We start from the raw sequence: 26,571 nt of genomic DNA on the forward strand, positions 1-26,571 counted from the left end.
CCGCTGACATTTTCATGCATACTTGCAAGTATATAAGAGGAGCTTCTTATGATCAACTCACCAGAAGCAATTTGGCAAATATGGCTTCCTTTTCCCCTCTCTTTCTCTCATTCTTCGTCTCTATTCTTCTGTGCTTAGAAGCTAGGACGTTACCCATCTCTTCTCTTGTTAGCAGAGACCTATTTGATGCTATATTCCTGCACAAAGACGACAATGCATGCCCTGCAAAGAATTTTTATACGTACGATTCATTTATAAACGCAACAAGACGTTTCCCACAATTCGGAAACACCGGAAGTTTAACAATTCGTAAGCGTGAAATTGCTGCTTTTCTTGCTCAAATATCTCATGAGACGACTGGTGGGTGGGCTACTGCTCCTGACGGACCCTTTGCTTGGGGCTTGTGCTTCAAAGAGGAAGTTTCTCCTCAAAGCGACTATTGTGACTCTACCAACAAACAGTGGCCTTGTTATCCTGGCAAATCTTACAAAGGAAGGGGACCTATGCAGCTCTCTTGGTAAACGTTTCTTAAAAGATCATATTCAGCCATTTCAACTATAGCAAATTGCATATATATATATATATATAGATTTTTGGTGCATTTATTCATTAATTCAACTTACAATTATGGAATGCAGGAACTACAATTATGGACAGGCAGGCCAGGCCCTGGGGTTTGATGGGTTGAAGAACCCAGAAATCGTAGCTAACAACTCTTTAACATCATTCAAAACTGCTCTCTGGTTTTGGATGACGGAACAGAAGCCAAAGCCATCTTGTCATAATGTGATGGTAGGAAAATATCGTCCCACAGAAGCTGATATAGCAGCTAATCGGACATCTGGATATGGGTTGGTCACTAACATAATCAACGGCGGACTTGAGTGTGGAATACCCAACCACGGTGGAGTTACCGATCGGATTGGATATTTTCAGCGATATGCTACGCTGTTTAATGTTGATACAGGGCCTAATTTGAATTGTGAAAATCAGAAACCCTTCTAAATAGAAGCCTCTTTTTTTTTTTTTTCCATAATTGATAATCTAATAATAGCTCAGTGGTAACAGGCTGACATGCTGTTGCTGCTATTGTAACCCATTTATTGTAACAATTTTCAGGAAGAAATTAATACGCAATGCAATATTGCTTTCGGTTTTGTTTCTAATTTTAAATTCCCCAGATTCGAGTACAGATATGATTTTGAATATTTATTTATATTCAACGCTCCAAACATGGCAGGGAGTCGCTACATAATACAACAGGAAAAGGTCAAAGCAGAAGATGACAAATCACATATAAGCTATTCGTTTGTTCGAATAAACTTTGATTAGAATATGCCTGGAGTGATTCATTTGGTGGGTTAATTAGGCCTTCGAAATTTGACATAACCCATGCCTTCATATTAAATTGGAAGTTGGGCTCGTCTAGTTCTTGTACAAGATCATTGACCCAGGTCACAATTGATTACAACATAGAATTTTATTTATTTATTTGTTTTTTATAGCACAACTAATCAGGAGACCTGCATGAACAGGATAAAGCAAATTAAACATAGATGCTTTGCTGCAACTGAAAACTGAATAACGAATTGGCAGTGACAGCAAAGATGGACATGCTGTCATTCCTTAACTACTTTTTCTTCTGGCTCTTGATCCTTCACTTCTTCCATCTTGCTCAATAACCTGTTTATAGGAACACCCTATTTGAAATAGAAGTTTAGAATACTGATCTGCATCTGTAATTGCTCCATTCTATAGCAGGATTTTATCACTCAACTGTAAAGCTTTAGGTTGATCACTTTAATTGGAAGAAAATAAACATGGAAATTGTTACCTATGCCACGACGGGCCCATTCCACATTGAGAGAAGATCCTGTTGGAGCTTTACTGGATGAGTTTGAGCAGCCACATTCAAAATCTCAATCCCAGCAAGCAACAAAAAGTTGATTCTGTTGCCTCCATGTTGGAATTAAAGTTCCAAATAAGATACGGTTGCTATCTAATTCATAAACAAAATGGTAAGTTACTGCAAAGTAGTAGCGGCTGGCTCTGTACAAAAGTGCTGCGTGATGTGAAGAGAATATTAATAATAATATTGTAAATCACCACCATTATTATTGGTTATATATTAGAGCGTCTCTTCCATTTCTTTACACAGGCAACCTGAGTTCTATACTTAATTATCAGTCTCCATGAGCTAGCCTTTCTAAAAGCTATTCAACTGGACGAATTTATTCTTCTTTTTCACGAATTACAAACTTACTACCATCCCCTATACCAAAGGCATCCTGTATAAAAGAAAGAAATATTCCTTCTTGAAAATTTAACCCGTTGTCGGTTAATTGGCTTAAGCCAAAATTGCGGAAATGGAATTCGTATAACTGTAGATTAAATCAACAGCAACCCTTCTCCTTTTGCAAAGAATCAATTCGATCTCTCTCTTACAAATTAATATGCCAGCTAATTTATACGCCAGGAGTACTGGTCTGTACAAGCATTACTAGAATTTTTTTCTTTTTAAATTCCGTAATAGCATTTGTTGCTCAAAATACTAGTCTTAATCGGTATGCAAATTAATGCCCAAGCTTCGACTTATGTTTACATAAAATACTGATGGCAACAAAACCAAGGGTTATTAAATTCGATTAGTAGCTCCAGAAAAGACTAATTAGATGATCGTTGTGTTCCTAATACAAGTAGAACGAGCCACATTCACTGCATTCTCTATTGTTCTCAGGCAGTTAAAATAATTAATCCTCAATTCTCTGGCAAGTTTAGAATATCATTCTTGTGTTGCTGTTTCTGAAATTGCATGCAATATATATTTTATGATCATTCAGAAAATTTACAGCCAAAAAAGAGCAGTATTAGTTATTGATACGTATCATTTGCTCTAAGCCTCTAACCATATACATCAGTAATACGTTTCTGCCTAATTATATATTGTTATGAAGCATCAGAATCAGCCTTTCTTCTATGCCCTTGTGATCTTCAATCTCCTCACACTGGATAAGAACAGCCTGCAGGTTATTTTTATACGTTATTTGCGATACAAAGAAATATGGGACAAAGAAGAGGAAGTAAAAAAACTAGAGGTTAAAGAAGAAACAAGCTTACTCCCAAGGAACATCCCCAACCATCAGCCAATCGCCTTCCTTATCTTCGTAAGTTAACACGTGACATTTTTCAGAATGCGCCTCATCTTCTACCTCAGACCCTGCTATGCGATAATTCATATTAACGAAACTAGCTAAAAGAATATAAAAAATTAACCATAAATGAATACAAACTTACAGAGAATACTTGTGTTGAACATATGGTCAAGAGTTCTTATTAAGTCATGGTAACCATCATGGGCTAATAAATCTAGCTTTCTGCCAATCGGGATGCCTTCCATGTAAACTTTCACAAAAAAAGTAACACTGTTGCTCTCATTTTGATCCTCTACTTCAAGTGCCCTTCTTAGAAGCGGCTTGATTGGTGGCCAATCCGATGGTTGATCCCTCACCCTAACATCAAATTAGATCTTCATCATCACCCAAAAAAAAAAGATCGATATTACTTGATATGCAAAAACATATAAATAATCTTTCTTCTTAACTTCGTACCTTGGCAAAGAATTAGAGTCTTCGTGTTGAAAGTTTGAAATGCTAAGTCCAAGCCTTAGATCAGTGCTAAGATCTTTTCTTAGCTGCGTGCTGCTTGCGGTAGACGATGAAGAACAACTAGTAGCTCTGCCCATTTTTGTTTTTCTGATGTGAAGACTAAGAAGCCGCCACCTTTGCTTTAAATAAATAAACTACCCATGTCTAAAACTAAAATTATTAAAATATTAATTCATTCGCTGGGATGAATATTACCACAAATGACTGACTGGCCGGTTCATGTTACCAGAATAGCCGACATGGACACGTGTCGAGTAGGGACGGAGCTGTTGGTTTACTCTTTATTATAATACCAATTTGAAACAAATTCAATGTGCTTAATGATATGTCAGATAATTAAGGTAAAAGATTAAGAGCATGTTAACTTTAATCATGATTGTTATTTGTAGCATTTTCTAGAAGTTAAAAAATACGTTCAAATATTCGGAAATTAGTAGACAAGAGGGTTGAAGTTGTATAAATAAATAGTAGTGCACCTGAGGAAATGAATGTGGACAATAATAAGGGTCATGGATAGGACAAAAAGGTTGCAAAGGCATTGGACTTTGGAAGAAGAAGACGTATTAAATTTGATTAAGCTGTCTTAAATCAATGTTCAATGGATAAGGAAGTCTATCGGGTTAAGCACAGATTAGTAAGGGTATTAGTCTTGGTAACAGTGAGAAGATGCGATGCCGTATTATAGAATGGCATATGAATGAATTTAAATCAGCAGAACAGAGAGGAGCCATGGGGAATGCTACAACGGGCAAGAAAGACATGAAACATTTCGATAAATGGATGGACCCCCTGTGTTTCACACATAAATTCTAGTATAAATTCATGGATTACAGCTTTTATAATGCCTTTTATGCATCATAAATGAGAACCCATGTCACCTGATACCCAGATTTAATGTATATAAAATTGTAAAATCCTGTTTTGGAGATATGAAATATGGGACTAAAATTTTCAAACACAAGAAAAAGAAGAAAAGACATAAAGTGCAATTATATTCTTTGATTTTCTTTTTTCTCCAATATTCCACAAAAATCCCTTTCCACACGTGTACAACAACAAAATCCACGTGTCAATTTCATAACATTATTCATATGTGAAATAGAAGGAACAGAAAATCTTCCTTGTAGCTAAAGAAAAGGGAAATTGTAAGGGAAGAAAGAAAGCAGGTGATAAAATTATTAAGAAAAAAGAAAAAGTAAGATGTGTATGTCCCCCACTACCCCTACCATAATGTTGCTTGAATTGGCCATCATAGGACTTTCTCTCCCTCCAACGACTTTTTTGTCTTTACAACACTATTTGCTTTGAACCTACAACTTTCTATTCGATCACAATTAGCTTAGCTGAGCTGTGTTTTCATCTATCATCATCATCATGTCCACTCTACTACTCTGGATTAATTTCTCATTTTTTTGGCCCAGTCAAATTAAGGATCGTTTTTACTTTATCTTCCTGTGTTAGTATGTCGCCATAAATAGGGCCTACTGTGGAGATTAGATCCCATTTGCAGCCCGCTTTATCAACTTTTTGTCTTGCTGCCTGTAATTTTCTCAGCTCTGTTCCCACAATTTGTTGTCTTGTTTTCAAATCCTTTAAGTGTTAACACACCTGCCCCTGGGTTCACCAGGCTTTGAGCCATTGTGTAGTGATTAGGCTCAACATTGTGCTCTCCACTGTTTCGAGCAAGAGGCTGCAGGGCCTTCCGTGAAACAACTATAATTGATACGTCTTTACACATTTTAATGTAGATTACACTTTTAGGAAAATTATGCTGCACCAAGATTTCCATACACGTGATTCACTTTTTTGTGCCTTTTCATAAGACCGACCATGTTTAAGCCGCGAATTGCACATTTAGCATGGATGCCATGCATACCTGCATAGATGCCAATGGTTGGTACCCACAGCTAAATTTATTTCCACCTGTGTTCAGAAATTTTTAAATAATAAAAGACATTTTCTACCAGATGGCCAGCCAGCCTCCGATAATAATGGCGGTCTAAGGAAGTTCAGAAGTCCGAACCCAGCTCAGAAGTGAAAATAGGGTTCAGCTTATTGGCAGGCATGCCAGTAAGTTTAGAGCTTTTTCTCTGGCTCCACTCCGGTCAGATTAACAAAATTGGAAACAAAAAGTAAAAGATGATTTAGTTTCTGTGGACACCTAACTAGTAAAGAAAAAGAGAAAAAGAGAAAAAGAAATATAGAAGATCGGTTTAATTTCTCTGTTGACTTGTGCACACAGGTAGATGTAATGTATGGACCCCCCAAAAATTCGCAGGTCTGCTCATTAGTTGTTTGATGGACCAAAATCCAGTTGCTTCCACCACCCAGCAGCACACCGACAAAGTTGCAGATACTAGGAAAACTAAAGCGTAAACTGGGGCTATCACTCTTTATGAATATGTTAATAACATGCCTGTCCAGTTGAAAGTAACAGCAAGTAAAATAAAACGCTAAAAGAAAGCCTAAAACTAAGGATCTCTACAAGCAAAATAATCAACCAAAAGTTTATGAAATAGCAGTTATGGGAAACTTTGCTTCGGTACAGTCTACATAATGCAGGAGCATTATTTGTATGCATACTGTGACAGAAAGTTAGAAACCTCGGCCGCAACTTCATAGGCACCCTCCACACATCGACCCAAGGCTACACCAGCTACATAGTTTCCCCCCAAAAACAGCCCTTGAAACCCATTATCCCTAAGAGAAGCTTTTGCAGCATCTAAGTGATCAAAATGACCAACCATGAACTGGGGAATGGCTTGTGGCCACACTCTCACACCTAATACAACTGGATCCTTTGCATTAGGATTTATAAGCATCTTTCTCAAATCACGGTCAACTGCTTCTACAAGTTCACTCTCCGTCTGCATGCAGGGGAAAAAACTGGTATTAGTAGAATAACCACGAGCAAACAAAGGCTTCCGAGAATGCAAACCTTGGATACAAACTTGGACTAGCCTATATGAATATCTCAACAAGAAAGAAAAGCAGGTAATCAAGCAAAAAAACACAAGAAAGATTGACCGATGCAGTTGAATCACATGTCAATTCATTTTCGGCAAGCATTGTCCAATCTATAGACATATTCATGTCCCACATAACACACGTCAAACCAGTAACATCCTTGAGCTGAAATTTGAATCCATCAATGATTTGAACCATACAATGCCTTCCAGATTAGACATCATGGATTTGATGATATGAGAATTTGCGCCAACATAAATATGTAACTATCTGAAGATGTTTTGTAAGGGGTGTTATCAGAGAGTGTCCATGTTAATAGCAAAAATAATAAAACATTAAAGGAAAAAGACACAATGAGAGAATTTCGTAAGTAGTTAGTCTTAATTACTCTTTTTTACAATGTATTAATTGAGAATCTTTTGGAAAGAACTAGGGGACTACATTTGTGTGAACTCAAGAAGATACTAATGAGATAGTCAGAAATCTTTCAAAGAAGGTTTAGTAGCATTGAAGGGTTAAAAATGCTTGAAAAGATTGATCTTACTACTCTGTTCTTGCCAGAAAAAGAAGAAGTCCCCCTTCTTTCCTTTCTTCCCCCTATTTAAGTCAGGAAAGAGGGGTAGAATTGTAATTATTATGGGCAAGAGGTTCAGATTTTGAATGACATGGATCACACTTGTATTCTTTGTACTGAGAGAAATGTCCTTGTCATGTTATTATCGATGTGATGTTATAACCACGAATTCGTCGTAGTGATGACAATGTCTTGATGATTGCCCCAATGGTGGCCAATGCACTTCCCCTGAGCAGGATAAACGTGGCCAGTCTGGGATGGTTAAACCATCTTTATATATGAAGCAATTTTACCCTACTCGCACTTCATCAAATCCGCTCCGTTCAAGGATTACACGAGATATAACGACCAAATTCTTTGCTCGAGATGATTTTGGACAGGCACGTTTATCCGCATAACAGGAGTTAAGTAGACGTTCATGATACAAACTAAATACATAAGCATGCCTCTCTTTTTCTCCCACCTCAAGTTACTTTGTATCTTCCTTGATGATTCAGAAGACACATTAGTCATTCCTCCAACAATATATCATAGCTATACAAATCATGCTCCTATTCTTTTCAAGTAACCTAGCCATCCTATCATGAAATATTAAGTGTTCTTCTGTCGACATACCCTACCATCAAACTGCCACTATACCCCAAAGATGAATCTCAACAAAAAAATCAGATCATATTTGATAATTATCCTACCTTAGATAAGATTCCGGCATTTGTAGCCCCTCCAATGTAGTTCAAGAGTAAAACCCTTCCAGCAGGTGCTCGATTGGGAAAAAGTGATGAGCTGTATATAGTTCCTGCAGAAAGTAAGCCAGAAAGTTTAATTCAACATGAAACTTTCACAACAGATCTGATGGATTTCTTCTTAAAATCAAACTCACCCAAAGTTTCCACCCCTTGGCTTCGTGGATGCAATTGGCCAAATCCCTTAAGTTCACCATTTATCAAGCACTCTGTTCGAATTGCTTCTTTTGGATAAGAAATGGACACTGCTGCAACTGGTGGGTAATAAAATTGTGACAGTGCATCTGCAGCAGCTACCTGCAAACAAATGTACAATTGTTAAAAAAAAAAAAAACTTAGTAAGTCTTATTATCAAACTAACTAATTAAAGAGCTACAAATGATCCTTTATCAGTCCAGTAACAAGGCAGTGTATATTGGCACAAGCCTTTAGTGATACGACTTTGGCTAGTGACAGGATACATTACTACACAATGAGCACTGTCAGAAGCAATTACACTAGTAAAAATTTCTCAGAATCAAAATCCTCAAGGACCTGAGAGCTCATAAGCTAATGTATATTGGTATCTAATTTAAGAATCCAAACCTGAGCTAATGGTATCAAGTTATTCAAATTTCATAAAGATTTTCATCCTGCATAAGCAATTCAGGAAACAGACTAATAGACACTCATAACAATTTTTTTGCTCCACCAATAGAAATTATGATGAATTGAGAAAAAAAGAACTGGGTGATCAGAATTCAGTCTCAAGCATTCCACTACTATAAAGAAGCAAAAGAAAATCCAACTTAAACTAGGTTCAAGAAAGAAACATACAGAAAGGGGACGCAGCAGATTACTAGCAACATAAGATGGAACTGTCATGATAACACTTTTGCACTGGACAGTAACCAATCCTTCTGTTGTTTCATAGGTCAAACTATACTCTCCATTATCCAATTTTCTGATACCAGATAGCTTCCAAGACAATTTAACTTTGCTACCTAACCTGCCAAAATTAATAGAATTGGTTAAGATCTTCTACCTTCTAATAGTACTTAAAACTTAAGCATGGTAAGAATATAGGAAAACTTAAATGGTTCCAATTATCAAAAAAACTGATAAATGACAGTCCAATGAGAATATAGATAATTAACAATATAGAATTTCAACGTCAGAGGTACCTCTTAGAAATTGCCTCAGGCAACATAGCAAGTCCCTTCCTAAAAGAGCCAACTGTTTGGCCCTTTGGTTTTGGCAGACGCCTGCAAGATACTTAACTCAGTTCATTGTCCATAGATTCAAATAAATTAAAAAAATAAACCTCAATGCATATATATATTATTACGGATCTCGAGGTTGCTTGGGAGATCTATTTTTCTCCTGGATTGCTTTAAAAGTGCCACCAATGATACTACCACCATTCTGCTCTAGTTTCCAAACTTTTCCAAATGCTGCTTTCATACTTAATTTTGAAGGATCTCCAGCATAAACACCTACAAGCAACAACACCAGAAATATGTAAGGTCAGTTAGACTATCATGGAATTTGCTCAAAACATCATGTACAAAGATCCCTATTCTCCAGCATACTGGTTGAGATAGAGAAATTTAAATGATAACAATGCACTCTGACTTCAAAAATATGGATCATCAATTATCACCTGAACAAAATGGCTCTATCAGACGCTCAAATACCTCATCACCAAGGTTACGCCGCACAAACTCCTCAACTGATTCCTCATGACCCTGTCATCTTTGTCAAAATTCTATGATATGAGGAAACCCAATTGATAAAAGTATATTATGGGTGCATGAATGCGTGACAACTAAAATTTTAATCAATCAATGAGAAAGTTAGAAGGACAAACTGGAGGAGGAGGTCGTATGCCAATAGCACCAAAGCCAGCCCTTAGTTTCCCACCAATGGTCATCAAGTCAAAGACAGGAAGATCCAGTGGCTTTGATGGTACCGGTCTCAATTTCCCATCCCACAATACAAATCTTGGCGCATTAGGATCCCCCAAAACTAAATCATCCTTCAATCCACTATCCACCTACAATGAACACGCATTGACGATTTAATGTAAACAATCAACAATCGGGCCAAAAAGACCCACACGCCTGCAACCAAATTTGACAATTATGCTAAAACTAAGAAACGTTATTCAGCGAATTCAGCTCAAATTACAACTAATTAGTAATTTCACAAGTAAATTACGACCATTTTAATAATTCACTTGAAAAAAAGGCAGCTAACAAGCAATCTAAATAAAACTTCCAAGTCAAACAAGGAAAGTTTCAGGATATTTCCCAAAAACAACGAGGAAGATAAAACCCTGGAGTAGGTTTAAGACGTACCACCATTTTGAGCATAGGATCAGACGGCTGGAAACTATTGGGGCCCTCTTCCCATAAATATCCATCTCTCTCAAGGGTGGTGATGTTACCACCAACACGATCTCTAGCCTCGGTAACGATCACATTTGGAGCGACATCATGGTGGTCAGTGGAGAGAGCCTGAGCAATGCAGAGACCGCTAATTCCACCTCCAACAACAACGCAATCCGCGGTGGTTGAATTACCGGCATTGATATTGGGGTTGGGCTTTGATGGAGAAATGGTGAACTCTTCGGCAATTGAACAGCGGACCTTTAGAGGTCGGCGAATGTAGAGTGTTTGTGCAGGTTTAGATAAAGAAGGAAATAGAGAGGCCGTTGGACGGACAAGAGAAAAATCCATGAGACTGGTCATAGCGGAGATTAAACAGAAAGGAAATTGAGGATGTTAATTGCTTACCGCGAGTTCTGTGTCCTCGGGCAGAGCAGAGCAACCGAGCAACGGCTGAAGATTTTTATTCGCGTTATCTTAGAGGGAAATTATTCGCTATGAGCACTCACACCTTCCGATTGTTAACCCTTACTGTGATCCAGCGTTATGAAAGCATGTTGTAGAGCAATGGGAGCCTGTACTAATTCGTTCAGCCATTTTCGGACTCTAAACTATATATGCCGTCGGATTGTTTAACAAAAGTTACTAAAATATGATGATGATCTCTGATTCTCCCATTTGTGGAGTGGGGCCATTCCCTTCCTCTACCGGACAGAAAGAGTTTTTTAACAACCAATGGAAGGGCAATATCGACCATTCGCAAGAAAGGGAGTGCGCACTCCACATGCAGTATATATTAGTACTGCCGGGCAGTTTTTGTATAGAATTCAAAACAATTTTGATTTTCCCGCTTCTTTCTTGGATCCGCAAAACTTTGCCTCTTGTGCGAGTGATCTCTCTAAAAGCTATTTTTCCCTTTTACGGATCGTTATTCTCGTATGATCAACATATTAGATTTCTCTTCGAATTTTGGTGCGAAGTAATCTGTAAGCGATTTTTATTTTCATAATGATTTTCTTATGAACTTGATTAATCATCCGTACAAAGTTTTGTCTGATTATTCGGAATCTGAACTTGAATTCGTGTATTGTGATTTAACTCTGACATAGCTTTTTGTTTTAGAGCAGTTGATTCTTGAATTGCATGTTTTTTACCATTTTGTTATCTCGAGATTTTGAAAAATTCAGATGGATTTTGTGGTGTATTTGTGTCTTCTTATACGATGCGTTAGGGTTTCTGCTTTCGATAGGAAAATTATGTTAATTCAAGCTAAATCTGTTTCGACATTTATTTTTTAGGGACCTACGAAGTTTTCCTAATTAACTGCAACCTTAGTGAACTTTTAAATAGTAAGTGATCTCAGTTTTTAAAAATGTCGCAGGATAGAATGAACAACTGTCAGAGTTTTAGCAGCAATTACCATCCATCAAGCCAATCTAGAAAGATTTCAATTGGAATTACAGCGGACTCATTAGCCAAGAAAAAACCCGCAGCTGCAAAGGAAGGCGAGACCGCAGTTCTGAAGGCTGATAATATAAATCCTTACAAAGAAATTTCCACAGCAGCAAACAAAACGAGTGAGGGTGCCAAAACTGCCGCTGCAGAGAAACAAACTAAAGCTAAAGGGCAGGTGAACTACCCATGGATAACCACTCGATCCTTGGACCAAAATGGTACAACTTCAGAGACGCCCAAGTGCAGAAAACAAGGTTCCACTAGACCAACTACTGGTGGGAGGCAGAAAAAGATCAACGGACTAAAGGATGCACAAATGATACATTCGATTCAGTTTTTTCCCAACAAGTCCTTTATTTTACAGTCCGGAGAGAGTAATCGAAATATATTTGACGGCATGACCTACAAAAGGAAAGGAAGGAAGAATATAAACTCAAAGTGCGCGGAAGAATTCACATTTGCTGCTACACAAGAAGTTCTCGCATCAGATGAAGCAGTAAAGGCAGATAAAACAGAGAATCCGGATAATGGTCCAACTGAAACTTTGAGAATGAAGCTTTGGCAGATATTGGGAACTGCTTCTTCACCCAAAAGTCAGTGCTTTAATCCTCAGGCTGCTGAGGTAGTTGCTGATAGGCTTAAGCTAGAAAAAGCTGTTGATCAAATTGGTGAGGCTGCCATCAGACCCAGACAGAATTCAGATACTATAGAAACCGACTCTGAAAGTCCTAATCAACCGACAAGCAGGCCATTAACTTGGTCTTTGACAGGAAAGAAATGCAAAGTGCGAAAAACTAAAACTAAAATTAGTCCATCCTCTAGCTACAAACAGAAATATCAAAAGAAGAATATCTTCTCGTTCGAAGAAGGATGGTCTGCAAAATTGGATGGTGCTACTCACTTTGGCTCCTCAATGTCGACAAGAAAGAGAAGTCACTTAAAAGGTTCCAGCATTAAGCCACGTAAGATCAGCTTTTCGAGAAAGGATAACGCAGATGAGCCTCAGCAAGCTAGCTATAGCACTGAGTTACCGTGTGCTGAGAAAACATCACTCAATAACAAAGTGGAAAATTTTCATGGTTGTATGCCTGAGGATGGGGAAGATTGTGGTAAATCAAAGAATGCAGTCCCAGCAAGTGATTTTCATGAATCACCAAAGAATGTAGTCCCAGCAGCAGTCTTTCATGAATCACCAAAGAATGCAATCCCCGCAGAAGTCTTTCATGAATCACCACAGCCAAAAAAGATGAGTCAGAAGGGAGATTTTGACAACCCTGCTTTAACAGAAAATTTGGACCAGCCAGAAGACTCTGGAAAATCTTCTTCTAAGAATGTTGTTGACCCACAAAATGAGATCCAAAGTCCAACAACTGCATTTAAAACCCCTATCACAAGCCCTTTACCTTGGTCCACGCCAAGAACAGAAAAAATGGAGAAGGATATTTGCAGTCCTGCACTGGAAGAGAGAAGATATAATACGGGAAGCATTCGTAGCTTCAGGACTTTAAGATTTTCAAAATCAGATTGTTCTGGATCATACGCAGAAACAGAGTCACCTGTATCCTTATTTATTCTGAGGGTCTGATGTGATGTGTTAGTTAAATGTACATAATAGTATCTAGATTAAAGTATTTCTTTACGCCTTTGCCCTTCCTTATTAGACGTCAGGATGATGCTAAGAAACTTAAAGACTCTCCACCCAGAAAAACATCCCAAGTGAAGGGAAAATATGATTCAGAAAATGGCCAGGCTGAATTTCCATCTGATGGTGCAGAAGATGACCTGGTTGGGTGTTCATCTGAAGATGAGGATCTTGGGAATTTTAGAGAAGGTTCACCCGTCATCAATATATATGACTATATGTTTGCTCAATTTTGAATTTTCTAAAACTTACTCTTTTACTATATTTTTTTAACTTGCTTCTTGAAACTAATTTAATAATGAGTTTTATTTAATATATTTTTAAAGAAGCTGCGCTTTGAAAATGAACACCATAGAATTTTTTTAACCCGTCCTTGTACTATGTCTCGCATTTGATTCCTCACTCTTTTATGGATATACTTAAGAGAACCGGGTGTATAATACGTCTCTAGGAAGTTTGGTTGATTTTATTTGTCTAGAGTTGAGGCTAATGACTGGTTTTAAAGTTATTTAAACCTTGATTTGGGCACACCAGGCTTGATGCTGGATCAGAGGCATCAATAATCGTTCATTGATGCCCATCAGTTTTCTTTGATTTACCATGTATCTTGCATTCCTGTTAGGATTTTGCTGTAACAGGAAATTACCATTAACCCTATATGTAAACGTATTTTAAGTAATACAACATTTGTGGCCTGAATTTAAGTATAGTAGCTATAGTTTTGTCCTTAATATAACATCTTATGAACTCTGGAATTGATGAATGTGAATATTTTGAAGGGTAGAGATGAGACACTATATAAGCATTTATTAACAGGAAGTATCTGTAACATTTTTTGTGCTTATGAATGTTACCATTGTAGTCTCTAAGGAAATTTTAGTCAGTGAGTTTATTTTACTGCCAAATACAGTTTACCCTTGTTCATCCTGGAGTCCTACCAGACGTGTTTCAAGCTCATAGAGTTATGTTCTCTGATGATTACTCCTGTGACAGTTAATATGAACGGAATTGAATTTCACGCTTATGCTGGATCTTAATCAGTCTTATACATATTCTGTGAGCTGTGTGCTTATAATCAGTCTGATAAATGATTGACCCCTGTACCAAATTGATAAGCTGTGATCAGGCTTCATATTGAATGGTTTAATGGCAACATGCAGGTCACAAAGAGAACTCTCCAGAAACTGGCACTGCTGAGAAATCAAACTTCATGCATTGTCCAACGAAAAGGCTCTGTGGCCATGGAGGCATTAGTGTTGATGAATTCAGTGCCCCACTGCCCTCTCCAAAAGGCAGACTTCACCTACATATCAATAGATTATGATTTTATCTTCTCCATTGTAAACTTTATCTCTTATTCTACATCTTTTCTCATATTCTTTCTTTTTTCTGCACCGAATGGCAGGGATAGGAGAGACTGAATGGTTTCAGGACACCCCAGAACAGAATCAAGTGGATGACTTGGCTAGGTTTTTTCCTTTATTTGTTAAATAAGGCAATTAATGTTTTCCTTAGGAACCACTATGTTCTATTTGGGTTTGACTCTAACTTTAAATTGGCAATATTTCAGGGCTGTTGCATTATTTGCGTTTGCTTTAGACAACTTTAGAAGGAAAATGGATTCAGAGACTAGAAAGAAGTCCTCTGAAATTTTAACTTCCATTTCTGAGGGCATATACTTGCAACTGCAGGATGTTGAATCTGAGATCCATACAGATGTGTAGGTGTTAAAATTTGACATGTCTCTCATTCAAATATTTGTCACTTGGATGTGATCTTTTATGATTTTTCAGAGGGAAGCTAACAAGTGTCAGTAAGTCAAAAAGAAAGCGCCTGGAAACAAGATTTGAAGGTAGCAAATTCGTATAGATTGAATGGTTCTTATGGCTTAATAATTTGTGCGAGAAAAAGTGCATGATTATTTAGATAAGAAGCCTAACTCAGTGCTCACTTAGTGATGGTTCTAGCACTGTAGTACACATTGATATTATATATATTTGTGTTTATGGACTGTTATCTCGGATAACGGATAGGTGAGCTTGTTTTTTTAATGATACAGCTAATTCTCTGGTCAAATACAGAATCGTGCTGTAGAGTTTTCTAAAACTTGATTCTAGTAAATGAAAGTTGGTTTATTTTCTGTCTCTCTTACAGATCTAAGAGAACAACTAGAGTTGATTTGTAAGAAATTTAGGGAAGAGATTCATCATCGTCTCCAGAATTTCTCGAGTACCCTTAAAGCACTGGAAGCTTACCAAATTGAACTTAAGGGAACAGTCAAGAGGCAAAGTATGATAACTTCTACTACTGTGAATTCTCTTTTTTTTTTTTAATCTTGTCAATGAACTAGTGCCTTGTGTTTGATTAGGTGTGCCTTCAGTAGTGGTCCATAAGTAGTCTTGGACGATTGCATGTGTATGGACGATGACTCAGTGCATTGTTACTAATGGATTGTCCTATGCAATTTGGTCACCGATTTGAGTAGACGGGAGATTGTAGTACTAGCAAGTTGCAATATAAGCAAATCAAAATATTTTTTACTGTTCTGGAAAGAATTGTTTATTTTGGGAACCGAAAGAGAGTCAACACCCTTATTTATTGGCACTTCTGAAAGCTTTTTCATTTGCAGTAGCATTTAACCTAATCTACCTGACAAATTTTATCCTTGTGCTGTTTGTTCTTACAACTATTTATTGGATTCCGTAAAACATGCAACTGGCTGTTACCCGGTTTGCATGACTGCAACACTTGATGCAACAGGGTGATTTGATCACTTCGAGGGCATCAAATCCCTAGGGTTTTATCACAGGGGTTTATAAACTTGAACCGTGCCAAAAAATCATCTGATGATAAACTAAATTTTACCATGTTTTAAAGTGTCTTAGCCTGTCTACCTTGATGATATAAATGTGCAGCTATCACCGTAAATATATCTTTCTTTGTGATGATGTTGTTTGGTTGGTCTCTTACATTTACAGGAACATCGCACCAGAAGCTTCTCTTGCAACTGCAAGAACAGGTTGAGACCCAACTCAGTGATGCCCAAAGAAGAATCACAACCATCCATGAGGCATGTTTTCTATTTGAATGTTAAAATTAAGGTTGAGTTTTTCTTATACAGAGTGTATGGATCTAGTAGATAATGATTGTGCTTAGAATTAGCCAATTTGTGGGGCATAACTTATATTGGTCACAAACATCGCTATATTTATAATTTAGAGATACCGGTTCTAAATTTTGCGAGCTAGAGATATTACATAGTACATGTATCATCTTGAACTGGCATTTAACAGATTTTACTTTCTAGGTGTTGCCCAAGCTCGAAAGTAAAACTCTTTACATGTTGAGCTTCAACCTCTAAACAATTCATAATTGAATTAATCAGTGTTTCTAAGAGATGCTCAATAATTATAGATCAATTTGATTGTATTGTAAATACGGTGAATTTTATTTAATTTGTTTGACATTCATGTTATTTTCATGATCCATTGCAGTCGGCGAGGAAAAAGAGGCTCCAGTTGAAACTTTTCATCGGAGAGTGTTTGAAAGGAGGTAATTTTTAAATTGACATGATTTTACATCTGGCAAGCAATATGGCCAGAAGAAATGAACAGGATGGTCACGTTCTAAGCCTTGGCATTTCATAGTTCAGAAATCTTCCTATTACCTTATTATTAACCCGTCAACAAAACCTGGAAGCACGCTTATAAAATTTAGAAATAGCCAACTTTATCCAAGTAGCATGTAATTCCAAGTTTTCCATATCCACTTTTTACTTTGTGTGATTATATTTGGACACTAAACCACCTGTAAAGAATCTTGAGATTACTGATGAATTAGATGGCGAGGGATAAGGGGAATTTTTGTCCTTTGAAAATGGTGCTTCTTGTGTATGAAGCAAGGCTTAGTTATTGGTGAATCTTAGTTGTACATGAGTTAAAGATACTCCAGGCGTAAATTGTTAGAGGAAGCTGACAATGGCTTTACCCGCTGCGGCGCCGCCAACAAGTTTCAAACCTTTTGGAGAGCTGATGTTACTTCATCATGTTGCTGAAGCAAAATTCGCTGCGAGATTTTTTAAAGTTTTTCTTTTTGGTGATTGAAGATTACATACTGCTGACGTTGCTGCGATGTAGACGCATCAACATCCAAAGTTTTGGGTTCTTGACTATTAGGTGCTTTCGTTTTCAATTTCACTTCAGTGTTTAATTTCCAATTATTATTATTATATATATTCTGGACCTTGTGTATTTGGTTGGGTGGACTTCCGTTGTCATTGTGGTGTTCAGTGGTTTCCCCAATCTCACCGAACTGGAAAGCGGCAAATACAATTACAGAATAGTTTATCTGCTGGTGTTACTAGGACCGGCTGTGGGGAATTTGTGGTCATGTTCCATCGCCTAGACTTGTATAGCAAAAAAGTACAGACAGAACAACACAGAGATCACGTGAACAACACGGGATCACGTGAAGCACAACCTTTCTTGTTTTAAATTCTCTCCCTCGGATAATGGATTTGATATGATATTTGGAGAATGAGGCAGGTGAAGATTAAGGGTAAGATTGTCCCATCTCAGCTACACCTTATTAGGTGGGATCCCGCAAGACAGTAACATTAGCATGCTAGGACCCTCACTGCACGTGGGTACTTTTTATCGTTTTAAATGTTCACGTCTCTCATCTTCTCATGAGATGATGAAAATGACGGTCTAACATCTCCTCACTTATTTTCTTATTTTCTCTTTACAAGATTATATTTAATTTTAAATCATATTGACACCTTGTTTTTTTTTTTAATCCACATACATATATATTACTAAACTGTTATCCTGTCAATTATTTGATTTTCCCAGATAAGTATGCATAGATGTAGCATTTAGTGATGAAATTGCTAAAACGTGGCTTTCAGTGGGATGCAATGCAACACAATCGTGGACAACAGAGCTCCATAACAAATTAGGAATAGGAATAGACGTGCTTGAATTTCGTACACTCCCTTCCATGTGGATACTGATTTTCGAAAGAGGATTCGTACATCAATTGTCTTTTCACTGTTACATATTTAATGTCGAGATTAGGGCTGTCTTGATTCGTGGATATCTAGGTTACCAGTAGAGTTGCAGTCTCCCTAGGCCTAGCTTATATTATGTATATATATATATATGTTCTTGTGATTTTATCTATCTGTGATTTTGCCATCTCTCATCATCTTTGTCTTTTTTTTGCTTTCAATCTTCCGAGAACTAATTACAAAAAATATTTCAAATAAACGTAAATAATATATACAGCGGAAGGTAAGTTGAAGTTTTAGCCTTCAGTGGTTGGTGACTCATAATTTGTCTTCTTATATCATCAGTCTCTTCTATGAACATGGGAAATATATAGGCCGTAAAGACCGAAGTAGTAACATTATTAAAGTAGCTAATCAATCTCTCTCTGCTTGGTTCTTGAGGCTGGACTAAAGTAGAGTTTCAATGATGGAAGAGAACACTGAAATGGCTCAGCGACCTAGTTTAACTTCCATGTGAGATTATCTTTTATCTCCTTAGCTTACTAATAAGTCTGCTTTTCCTTTTGTTTTTAGAAATTGATTAATTAAGCTTCTATTGTTTTAGGTCTGAGAAGGAAAATTTTGAGCTGGTATGGGAAAATGGCCAACTTCTTACACGAGATTTACCCAGGAGAGCTCAACGGAACCCCTCATGCAACGTTCATCCTTCGATCAAGGCTACCTTTCCTCAAAGGAGGGCAAGGTTTGAGACTTTAGGTTCCATCTTAGATAACTCTTATCATGATAAGAAAAACTTTTATATGAATTTTACTCACAGAAATTCTCTAGAAGATGATAACTTCCATGAATCATTACCCGAAGTGTATCAAACCCCTGTTAATGAGTTTTTGGAACAAAATCAAGGTGATTGTTTGGATAAGTTTCAACAGGACTCCCAAGTTGTTCCCGTACATAAATATGCAAATTTAGAAACGGAGTGTCACTCTGATTATTTCACTGAAACTCCTCAACTTGCCCCAACAAGCCAACCTGATAAGTCCTCCAATAAGCAATACCGAGAGTCATCTCCATTCAAAAGGCTAAGGGGGGATTTAAGACAAAATCTAGTAGCAATGAATGAATTCCCTGTCGCAAAGTTGCTGAAGCAAGATTCAGACTCTGATGGGAGAAGGGCGACGACTGACTTTTCTCTTTTCTTAGGATCTCCAAGTCTTCTTCAAGTTAACAGTCTGCAGAGTGAACTACCCACAAGGGTTCCTGCACCTTTATCAATTGCAGAGGATTTGAATAAAAATTATAACAGGTCTGGTCCATGTAGGGAAATTGCTCCAGCAAATGGTTTAAAAACTGTCAACGGTTTTCATTTTCAACCCAATTTAATGGAAGCCACTGTCGGGCTGTTGCCACCAGGTGCTAAGCCTTCAGATAATTCTCTCCCAAATAACGAATCTGAAGCTGTTTGTCGTGAGGATGCTTCCCCCAATAAAGTTTATGGCCAAACCTCGAACATAGAAGCAAACAAAGCCAAGGAACCAGTGGCATCTTCTTCATTTTGCTCACGTGGAGCTTCAAATAATCCAACTTACACTCTAAAGAGGAGATACGACGATACCGAGGGATCAGCTGGTCATCCGAGTCAAGTTCGCAAATTTCCCAAACTACTCTCTCTTTTTTTTTTTTTTTTAATTTCATGTTTTTATATTTTATATTATACTAAGAAAGTTCAAGTTTGATGCAGAATATTGAGAGAAAACCAAAGAGTGTGACAAAAACAGTACCTGGAAGCAAAAGCAAACCAACAAATACGAACAAAGCAGTTTCTGATGGCAAAAGGAATAGGAAAAAGCTAACTACAGAGTTTCATAATTTATCCGAAAGGGTGAGTGATACAATAGTTATAAAGTGATAAATAAAAAACATAAAGTTGAAAGTCTCATCCTAACTGCGTCAAAACCATGTCAAAATAATGAGTTATCACCTTTTGAAAATCTGACAATGTTTTACCGTATCGAAAGAGACACTATTGAGTTAAGAGGAGTGAGGGAGAGTTGAATGGAGTTTAGTTGTTGAAGACTGAGTGATTGAATTGAGGGTTGTTGAGATTGGCCAGGAGGGTGGTGGTGTTGGAGGAGCTCAAGTCATTTATTAATTGATTGGAGGTGCTCTCTGGTGAACCTCACCGTTGAGAGGTTTCTAGTCTTTGAGGATGTTGTTTAGTGTCGGTGCTGGAGATGAATCATGGGTGGTTACTTCTAAACTTATTTGTGTGTCCTTGCAAGTGATGCACCAAGATTATTATTGAGGCTTGATTGAATGTTCAATTAGGGTTGTTGATAGTGGCGAAGTAGTGGTGGTGTTATTGGGAGTAGTGGTATTATCATAGCCAATAGTATGGGATAGTGGTGGTTGTGTCACTGCTGACATTCAGTGGTTGTAATTTTGTTAATAGTGTAAAAGAGTGGTTGTAGTGTTGTTAATAGTGTAAAAGGGTGGTGGTGGCAGTGCTGTAGATAGTAGAAAAGGGTGGTGATGGTGGCAAGGTCAAATGGTGGTGTTATTGCTGTTGCAATGAATTTGTGAAATAAAGTATAAATTGATGGTTTCACCATTGTAAGGATTTTTTTTGTCTTTTTCTTGTTTTTGACTTAAAAAGTGATAAAATATACTAATAAAAAGTGAAGATTTGACTTTTTTTTCTTAACTTTAAAGATGACAACTTATTTTTTAAATATAATTTAGGTGAGAAATAGTTCATTTTTCTTAAATAAATAATAATGTCATGTGTATATATTTTTTATTATATAATTAGATACATAAATGATATATCGTTATGTGATTTAATGTTGTAACATGGAAAATTTAATGTTATGCATACAGAAGCGAAGAGATAAAATCAATAAAAAGATGCGTGCACTACGGGAGCTGATACCCAATTGCAATAAGGTTAGCATTCCATACTGTAGTCAACCCAATTTCTTGTTTATACCCTTGTGATGACAGACATCTGCAGAAATCCTAAAGCAACCATTTTTGTTTGTTGCTAATATTTATATTTGTTTGATACTTTATATAGGTAGACAAAGCTTCGATGCTTGATGAGGCCATTGAGTATCTAAAAGGGCTTCAGCTTCAAGTGCAGGTACATGTATTTTCAAACAAATGGTTAATGTAGGGCTATGATATATGAGTAATACAATTCTTGTATTTGATGCAGATGATGCGTATGGGAAATAGGGTGTGTATGCCTCCAATGGTGTTTCCTAATGGATTGCAACAACTACACCAACAAATGGCTCATTTCTCTTCCATGAGAATGCAGATGGGTGTTGGCTGCAACCCATACGCACCACCCTTCTTCTTTCCACCAATTCCAGGAGCTACTATGCCTCAACTGTTACCCGTCTCTATATTACCTGCACAATTTGGTTTGGGCCTTCTCAACACAGCTGTTAGGTTGCCTGGTGTCTCTCTTGCTTCTGCTCCAACCCAACTCATGGCTTCTGCTACCCTCTCTAATTCAAAGGATTCCATCCACAACAATACTTTAGAAGAGAGAGAGAACTAAATTGTGGATTGCACAAAAATTCATTCATCCAATTAGGTATGCGCTTCTGTTCTTACGCACTACTTTCATTACTCCCTTTAGGGCATGATCGACAGACGAGGGTCATTAGAGAGTAATATGGTCTTCAGACTTGGTTCATTGATTTAAAAAATAAACTAAATAAAATTTTAGTCTTTGGCGCATTGACTATACAATGTGTTTTTCATTTATAATAGGTTCCTGTGCCCCAAAAAAACTGCTTCTGCTTGAGGAAATGATTTAACATGGGTTGCCATCGTCAATGAAGTACTGCCATATGTAAGTTCTGCATATTGAATTCCTCTGAATTCATATTTCTTTGAGTGCAAACTCAGAATTGTTAGTTAAAAAGGCAGATTGCAGCTCATTATGTTCAGTAAATTTGTTCATTGAACTTCAGGACACCCTGTCAGAGTATTGGGTCATAATTTCTCTTCTTGCTCGATTCCACTGATCTCCGAAGGGATCTTATAGTCTGAAAATCAAAGGATATTCTAAACCTTAAACCCGAAACCTGTTGAAAAACTTAGCCAATTTGAACTTTTTGCCCGTGGACCTTGTTTAGAGGACTACCATTTCCTAAAGCACCCTTTTAAATTGGAAATGGTATCGTGTTCCTGACGGTTTCCGCTGCCTTATTTCAGCCGCAGCTAAGAAATAAGGTATCGTGCACGGTTATTTCTCGTCACCACAATAATTTTTCAGATGAAACATGCATCCCTCCTTTCAGATTCATCTCAGTGGCTTCCACTTGGCAAGTTAAGAGTATATTAATAAGGCACTTTTTTATGCACCCCTAGGTAGATGTTACGCGTCATATTCCTATGAGTCTCCTTCAATAAAATGTGGCCTTGGATGCTCCAAGTGCTCCCTCGTTGTACGTAAAATTTTCAGGGACCACAAACATCAAGCAATAAAATTCGATAGATTTTGAAAACTGACCCGTGTCAATTAAACCTTTAGAGGTACCAAGCAATATTATCACTCTTATAGGTAGCTTATCAAAAACCAGAAATGCGTCTGGCAGACAGCCATAGCAATACGATGTCACTTATTTTGGGGTAGAAACAGAAATTGTTATCAATGTCCCCTCGTAGCAATCACTCAGAAAGGTGCTCCACTAAAATTCTATCACTTTCCCTACACATGGTCTATATAAGATTAAATAACACCACATAATAATCACCCTTTTTAAAGAATACAGTATTTACATAAAATTCCTTAGAATGTATAAATTTTGGAATAGAAACAGAATTGTTAAATGCAAATTACATTGAAAACCAACAAAATCTCATGATTGACAACTCTATCACAAATACTTACAAAATTAATTATCGGGTAGGGTGAACGTAAGAACTAATTATGGTGGTCCTTTTTGGGGGGTCTAAAACTAAGCTGCTTCAGGCATGCGACTGTCTGATTCTTTGTTGCTGAATGGTTCCACAGAGGATTGAATCCCCGATGCTGAAGCCCTAGCAGGACCATCCCCAAGCCCAAGACTTGAAAATGCAGCACTCAATGATTCAGTGGATTCTGAAGATAATGTCTCTCTTGCTGCTTCATTAAGGCCGGTTTTTGGGATCAGAACTCGAGAATTTTCACTTTCAACTTCCAACTGTAATTTCTTGAATTCCTCTTCAATGTCTTCATCATCAATTTCTGGGTCCAATGGAGCTGATTCTGCAACAGCCAAAGATACTAAATCGAATCAACAAAATCATCTAAATAATGAAACCTTGGTCAAAATACATTTGCATTGGCCACAACTCATATAGACATAAACTAATGGAAAATTCAACTACCTAGCACTTTCTCAACTTGCTTTTGCATATCAATGCTGTGCTCAAGTTCTTCTAAACAGATTTGAACTTCCTCCACATTGATCTTATTTTTCTTTATTGCTTGTGCTCCAATTTGGATTGCCTCAGAGACCTGCCATCAGAAGACAAGCTATCCTATGTTTAGAGAATATCAACACTGAAATACATTTTGTTATGAATCTATTATGACTGATGAAGTATTATCAGTGAAGCAAATAACTTTTAGCCTGAAAGATTTCTCCATTAATAAAATACCTTTTTTGTAGATTCTGAATTTTCAATAACACATAGAACTTCCTCCACTCTGTTCAAAAGTGATGTACATTTTTCTCTACTCTCTTTGGCCAACTTTAACTGCTTTGCATGTCTCAGAGCCACTGTCTTGTTTCCAGACTGCAAGGAAGTTAATGCTGATTTTCTAGACCTGCACAACAAAAGAAGTCCCTGCATCAAACTTTTGGCCAACCAAAAATCGTCCAAATATCCATACTTGAACAAAGAAGCTGGTCACATTTTCTCGACGAGCTGGCATAGTGCCTGACATCCCATTAATCATTGACATAACCAAGAAAAATTATATAGTTCACCAGTGATCTAGAATTCAATATACGTAAAACTTGGAACAAGCATTAGTCCTTCACATGATTTTGCACTATATTGGGAACCATACCCTACATTAAGGGATTGTACAATCACACTGATAGTGAAATTTGCACTCATAGAGGACCTAGGTAGAACGCACATAGATTGCCCATGGAACCCACAATCTCAAAGCCACTGAGATTACCTAGAATATCTAGAATAAGTAAAAGCTATATGCTCTCTCACATGTCTTTATCTAAAATCAATCACAATCATGCTTAGAGGGGTTGAAACCATCAAGCAAAAAAAATCAGGATATTTCACAAGTATCAGGTGGAACAAATACATCTCATACTGTCTGTCAGTAACGTCAAGCTGTTGCTGAAGCTTCTCCATTGTCCAAACCAGGTGCAATACATCACAATCAAAACTTGAGATACTGGAAACTGATGCCGGTGAAAGGGAGACTTTTAGACCCTGTAACCATAAATAATTACACGCCTTGGGATAAGTATGCAACAAGACACTGAAAGTGCAACATGATAAACACGGCCAATTTTGGCACCTAGATATCCATCTAAAATCTCAAGGAAGAAAGAGCTGGTTCCAAGCTCACTTCATTTCACCATTCAATTAATAAATTTAGTTCCTAAAACAATAGAATATGATTTATAAAAACAAAAGACCTATATTAAGTACCTCTATATAGTCTTTCTTAGTGATTGATAAATACTGTGCTTTTCCACATCCTGACAAATAACTCAAGACTGCAGATGCTTCATCTTTTCCTCCACACATGTCCTGGAACTTCTTCATTGTAATAATGCACGAAGAAGTCCAATGACTTTCAGATAAACATTTGACAACTTCACCAGCTTTATCCTAATCATCCAGAAAATAAATTTTATCAAAATTTATAGAGACATTAATCATGTCATCTCATCTTTTCAGAACTATAGGAATAAATCTGCAAAATCCAACTCAACTCAGCAGAGCATTTGTTCCAACTACTTGGGCCCTCAGTAAAAATAGAAATGAGCTCATGAAATGAAAAGATTAAACATTTCTAACTCATATACCTTCATAAGTGTTGCAAAAATAACATGATCTTTGAGCAAAACTTCTGGAGGAATTGTTGTTCCGGCGACCAATCTTCTAACTTTCCAAAACAACTGGGACAGTCGTCCACTAGTTGGATCCACAAGGTCCGCACTTCGAATAATGTCACCTTCATTATACATTACAAACTGGAAAATGAAAAAACAAAATAAAATATATACAAACTAACAAAGAGATGTCATTTGAGATGCAAATGTCTGCGGCCAAAAAACTCATAATACCTACCCTCAATGGATAACACAGCTTCAATTTAAATTTAGCATCCAATATTGAACTTAATAAGGTTAATGAACCACACTGGAAGTGACAAATTACGAAAGAACTTACAACACTAATTACTTTAGTTTGCTTCATATACTATTATTAATTAAATTGAATATCAGAAGTAATCATTAAGTAGAAAGAAGCTCACCAGTACATGGTCAAGACATAAAGGTGTCAACCCTCCTCGATTAAACCACTCGTTCTTTATCTTCAATTAAGCAAACAAACAACCGAGCGTTTCCATTAATTTCTAATTAACAAATAATAGGTAATTAAGAAAAGAAAATCTTTATAACGCAAAAAAAAAGAGTATAACCTTGGATGGGTGAATGATCAGAAGGTCGAAATGGCAAGCGATTTTGAGAATCAAATCTCTCCAAAACTGGAATTTGGGTTCCCAATCAGATCTTTGTCCGCTAAACGCTTTGAATCTGGCAGACGTTACCACGTCGTCACTCCAATCAGGTACTTCATTCGTTATGAATTCACTCACCGAACTGGAGCCCATCCCTTAGATTTTAGGGCAAACGATTTAGAACACTGTGGCTTCTGATTTCTTATCAGTCGAATTAGACTAAACGTTTTTGAATTCCTAGGAACTGGAACGGGTCGGCCCTGGATTTTGGAGTGGAGCAGATACTATTTGACAAATACAAACACAGCCGTCATTTGTCATCTCATCCCAGTGGATAAAAACAGACACGTCATTATCAAACTTTTTTTTCTCGCGAAGATACCAAATTTTACTTTTTCTAGCCGCATGTTTCATAATTTTTC

General features: G+C 37.2%; 6 protein-coding genes across 7 annotated transcripts; 3 read left to right on the top strand and 3 right to left on the bottom strand.

Annotated features, from left to right (window-relative positions):
- On the top strand, positions 1 to 1,166 carry LOC123217589 (chitinase 10). The gene is made up of 2 exons (XM_044638677.1): positions 1 to 517; positions 639 to 1,166. The coding sequence occupies exons 1-2, from the start codon at positions 15 to 17 to the stop codon at positions 1,003 to 1,005; spliced, it is 870 nt and encodes a 289-aa protein (XP_044494612.1). The 5' UTR covers positions 1 to 14; the 3' UTR covers positions 1,006 to 1,166.
- Positions 1,167 to 2,799: 1,633 nt separating this feature from the next.
- LOC123216763 (auxin-responsive protein IAA30-like) lies at positions 2,800 to 3,760 on the bottom strand. Its single transcript, XM_044637323.1, has 4 exons — positions 3,609 to 3,760; positions 3,295 to 3,509; positions 3,118 to 3,217; positions 2,800 to 3,020 (listed from the first exon to the last, which is right to left on the bottom strand). The coding sequence occupies exons 1-4, from the start codon at positions 3,740 to 3,742 to the stop codon at positions 2,975 to 2,977; spliced, it is 495 nt and encodes a 164-aa protein (XP_044493258.1). The 5' UTR covers positions 3,743 to 3,760; the 3' UTR covers positions 2,800 to 2,974.
- A 2,271-nt stretch (positions 3,761 to 6,031) lies between these two features.
- On the bottom strand, positions 6,032 to 10,859 carry LOC123216760 (protoporphyrinogen oxidase 1, chloroplastic). Its single transcript, XM_044637321.1, has 9 exons — positions 10,289 to 10,859; positions 9,799 to 9,984; positions 9,592 to 9,676; positions 9,277 to 9,424; positions 9,113 to 9,193; positions 8,766 to 8,937; positions 8,087 to 8,246; positions 7,899 to 8,002; positions 6,032 to 6,532 (listed from the first exon to the last, which is right to left on the bottom strand). The coding sequence occupies exons 1-9, from the start codon at positions 10,679 to 10,681 to the stop codon at positions 6,233 to 6,235; spliced, it is 1,629 nt and encodes a 542-aa protein (XP_044493256.1). The 5' UTR covers positions 10,682 to 10,859; the 3' UTR covers positions 6,032 to 6,232.
- Positions 10,860 to 11,191: 332 nt separating this feature from the next.
- Positions 11,192 to 18,190, top strand: LOC123216758 (meiosis-specific protein ASY3). The gene is made up of 10 exons (XM_044637319.1): positions 11,192 to 11,304; positions 11,700 to 13,331; positions 13,442 to 13,604; positions 14,576 to 14,707; positions 14,821 to 14,884; positions 14,986 to 15,135; positions 15,209 to 15,267; positions 15,570 to 15,704; positions 16,394 to 16,485; positions 16,910 to 18,190. The coding sequence occupies exons 2-10, from the start codon at positions 11,706 to 11,708 to the stop codon at positions 16,976 to 16,978; spliced, it is 2,490 nt and encodes an 829-aa protein (XP_044493254.1). The 5' UTR covers positions 11,192 to 11,304; positions 11,700 to 11,705; the 3' UTR covers positions 16,979 to 18,190.
- A 446-nt stretch (positions 18,191 to 18,636) lies between these two features.
- LOC123216759 (transcription factor PHYTOCHROME INTERACTING FACTOR-LIKE 15-like) lies at positions 18,637 to 22,543 on the top strand. Of its 2 annotated transcripts, XR_006502333.1 has the most exons (8): positions 18,637 to 18,939; positions 19,031 to 20,066; positions 20,165 to 20,305; positions 21,304 to 21,369; positions 21,500 to 21,565; positions 21,641 to 22,027; positions 22,207 to 22,288; positions 22,410 to 22,543. XR_006502333.1 is itself a non-coding variant. In XM_044637320.1 (7 exons), exons 1-6 carry the CDS (start codon positions 18,890 to 18,892, stop codon positions 21,989 to 21,991), a joined length of 1,710 nt encoding a protein of 569 aa, XP_044493255.1. In that variant the 5' UTR covers positions 18,637 to 18,889; the 3' UTR covers positions 21,992 to 22,027; positions 22,207 to 22,408. The 2 variants fall into 2 exon arrangements, 1 of the variants encoding a protein (XP_044493255.1); XM_044637320.1 differs by lacking the exon at positions 22,410 to 22,543 and having other exon boundaries at positions 22,207 to 22,408.
- Positions 22,544 to 23,170: 627 nt separating this feature from the next.
- On the bottom strand, positions 23,171 to 26,460 carry LOC123216761 (charged multivesicular body protein 7). Its single transcript, XM_044637322.1, has 8 exons — positions 26,111 to 26,460; positions 25,943 to 26,002; positions 25,491 to 25,658; positions 25,111 to 25,293; positions 24,758 to 24,888; positions 24,085 to 24,253; positions 23,812 to 23,941; positions 23,171 to 23,689 (listed from the first exon to the last, which is right to left on the bottom strand). Exons 1-8 carry the CDS (start codon positions 26,300 to 26,302, stop codon positions 23,400 to 23,402), a joined length of 1,323 nt encoding a protein of 440 aa, XP_044493257.1. The 5' UTR covers positions 26,303 to 26,460; the 3' UTR covers positions 23,171 to 23,399.
- Between the last annotated feature and the right edge of the window lie 111 nt (positions 26,461 to 26,571).

Source organism: Mangifera indica, chromosome 5 (genome assembly GCF_011075055.1).
Source record: "Mangifera indica cultivar Alphonso chromosome 5, CATAS_Mindica_2.1, whole genome shotgun sequence".
Taxonomy (NCBI): Eukaryota; Viridiplantae; Streptophyta; class Magnoliopsida; order Sapindales; family Anacardiaceae; genus Mangifera; species Mangifera indica.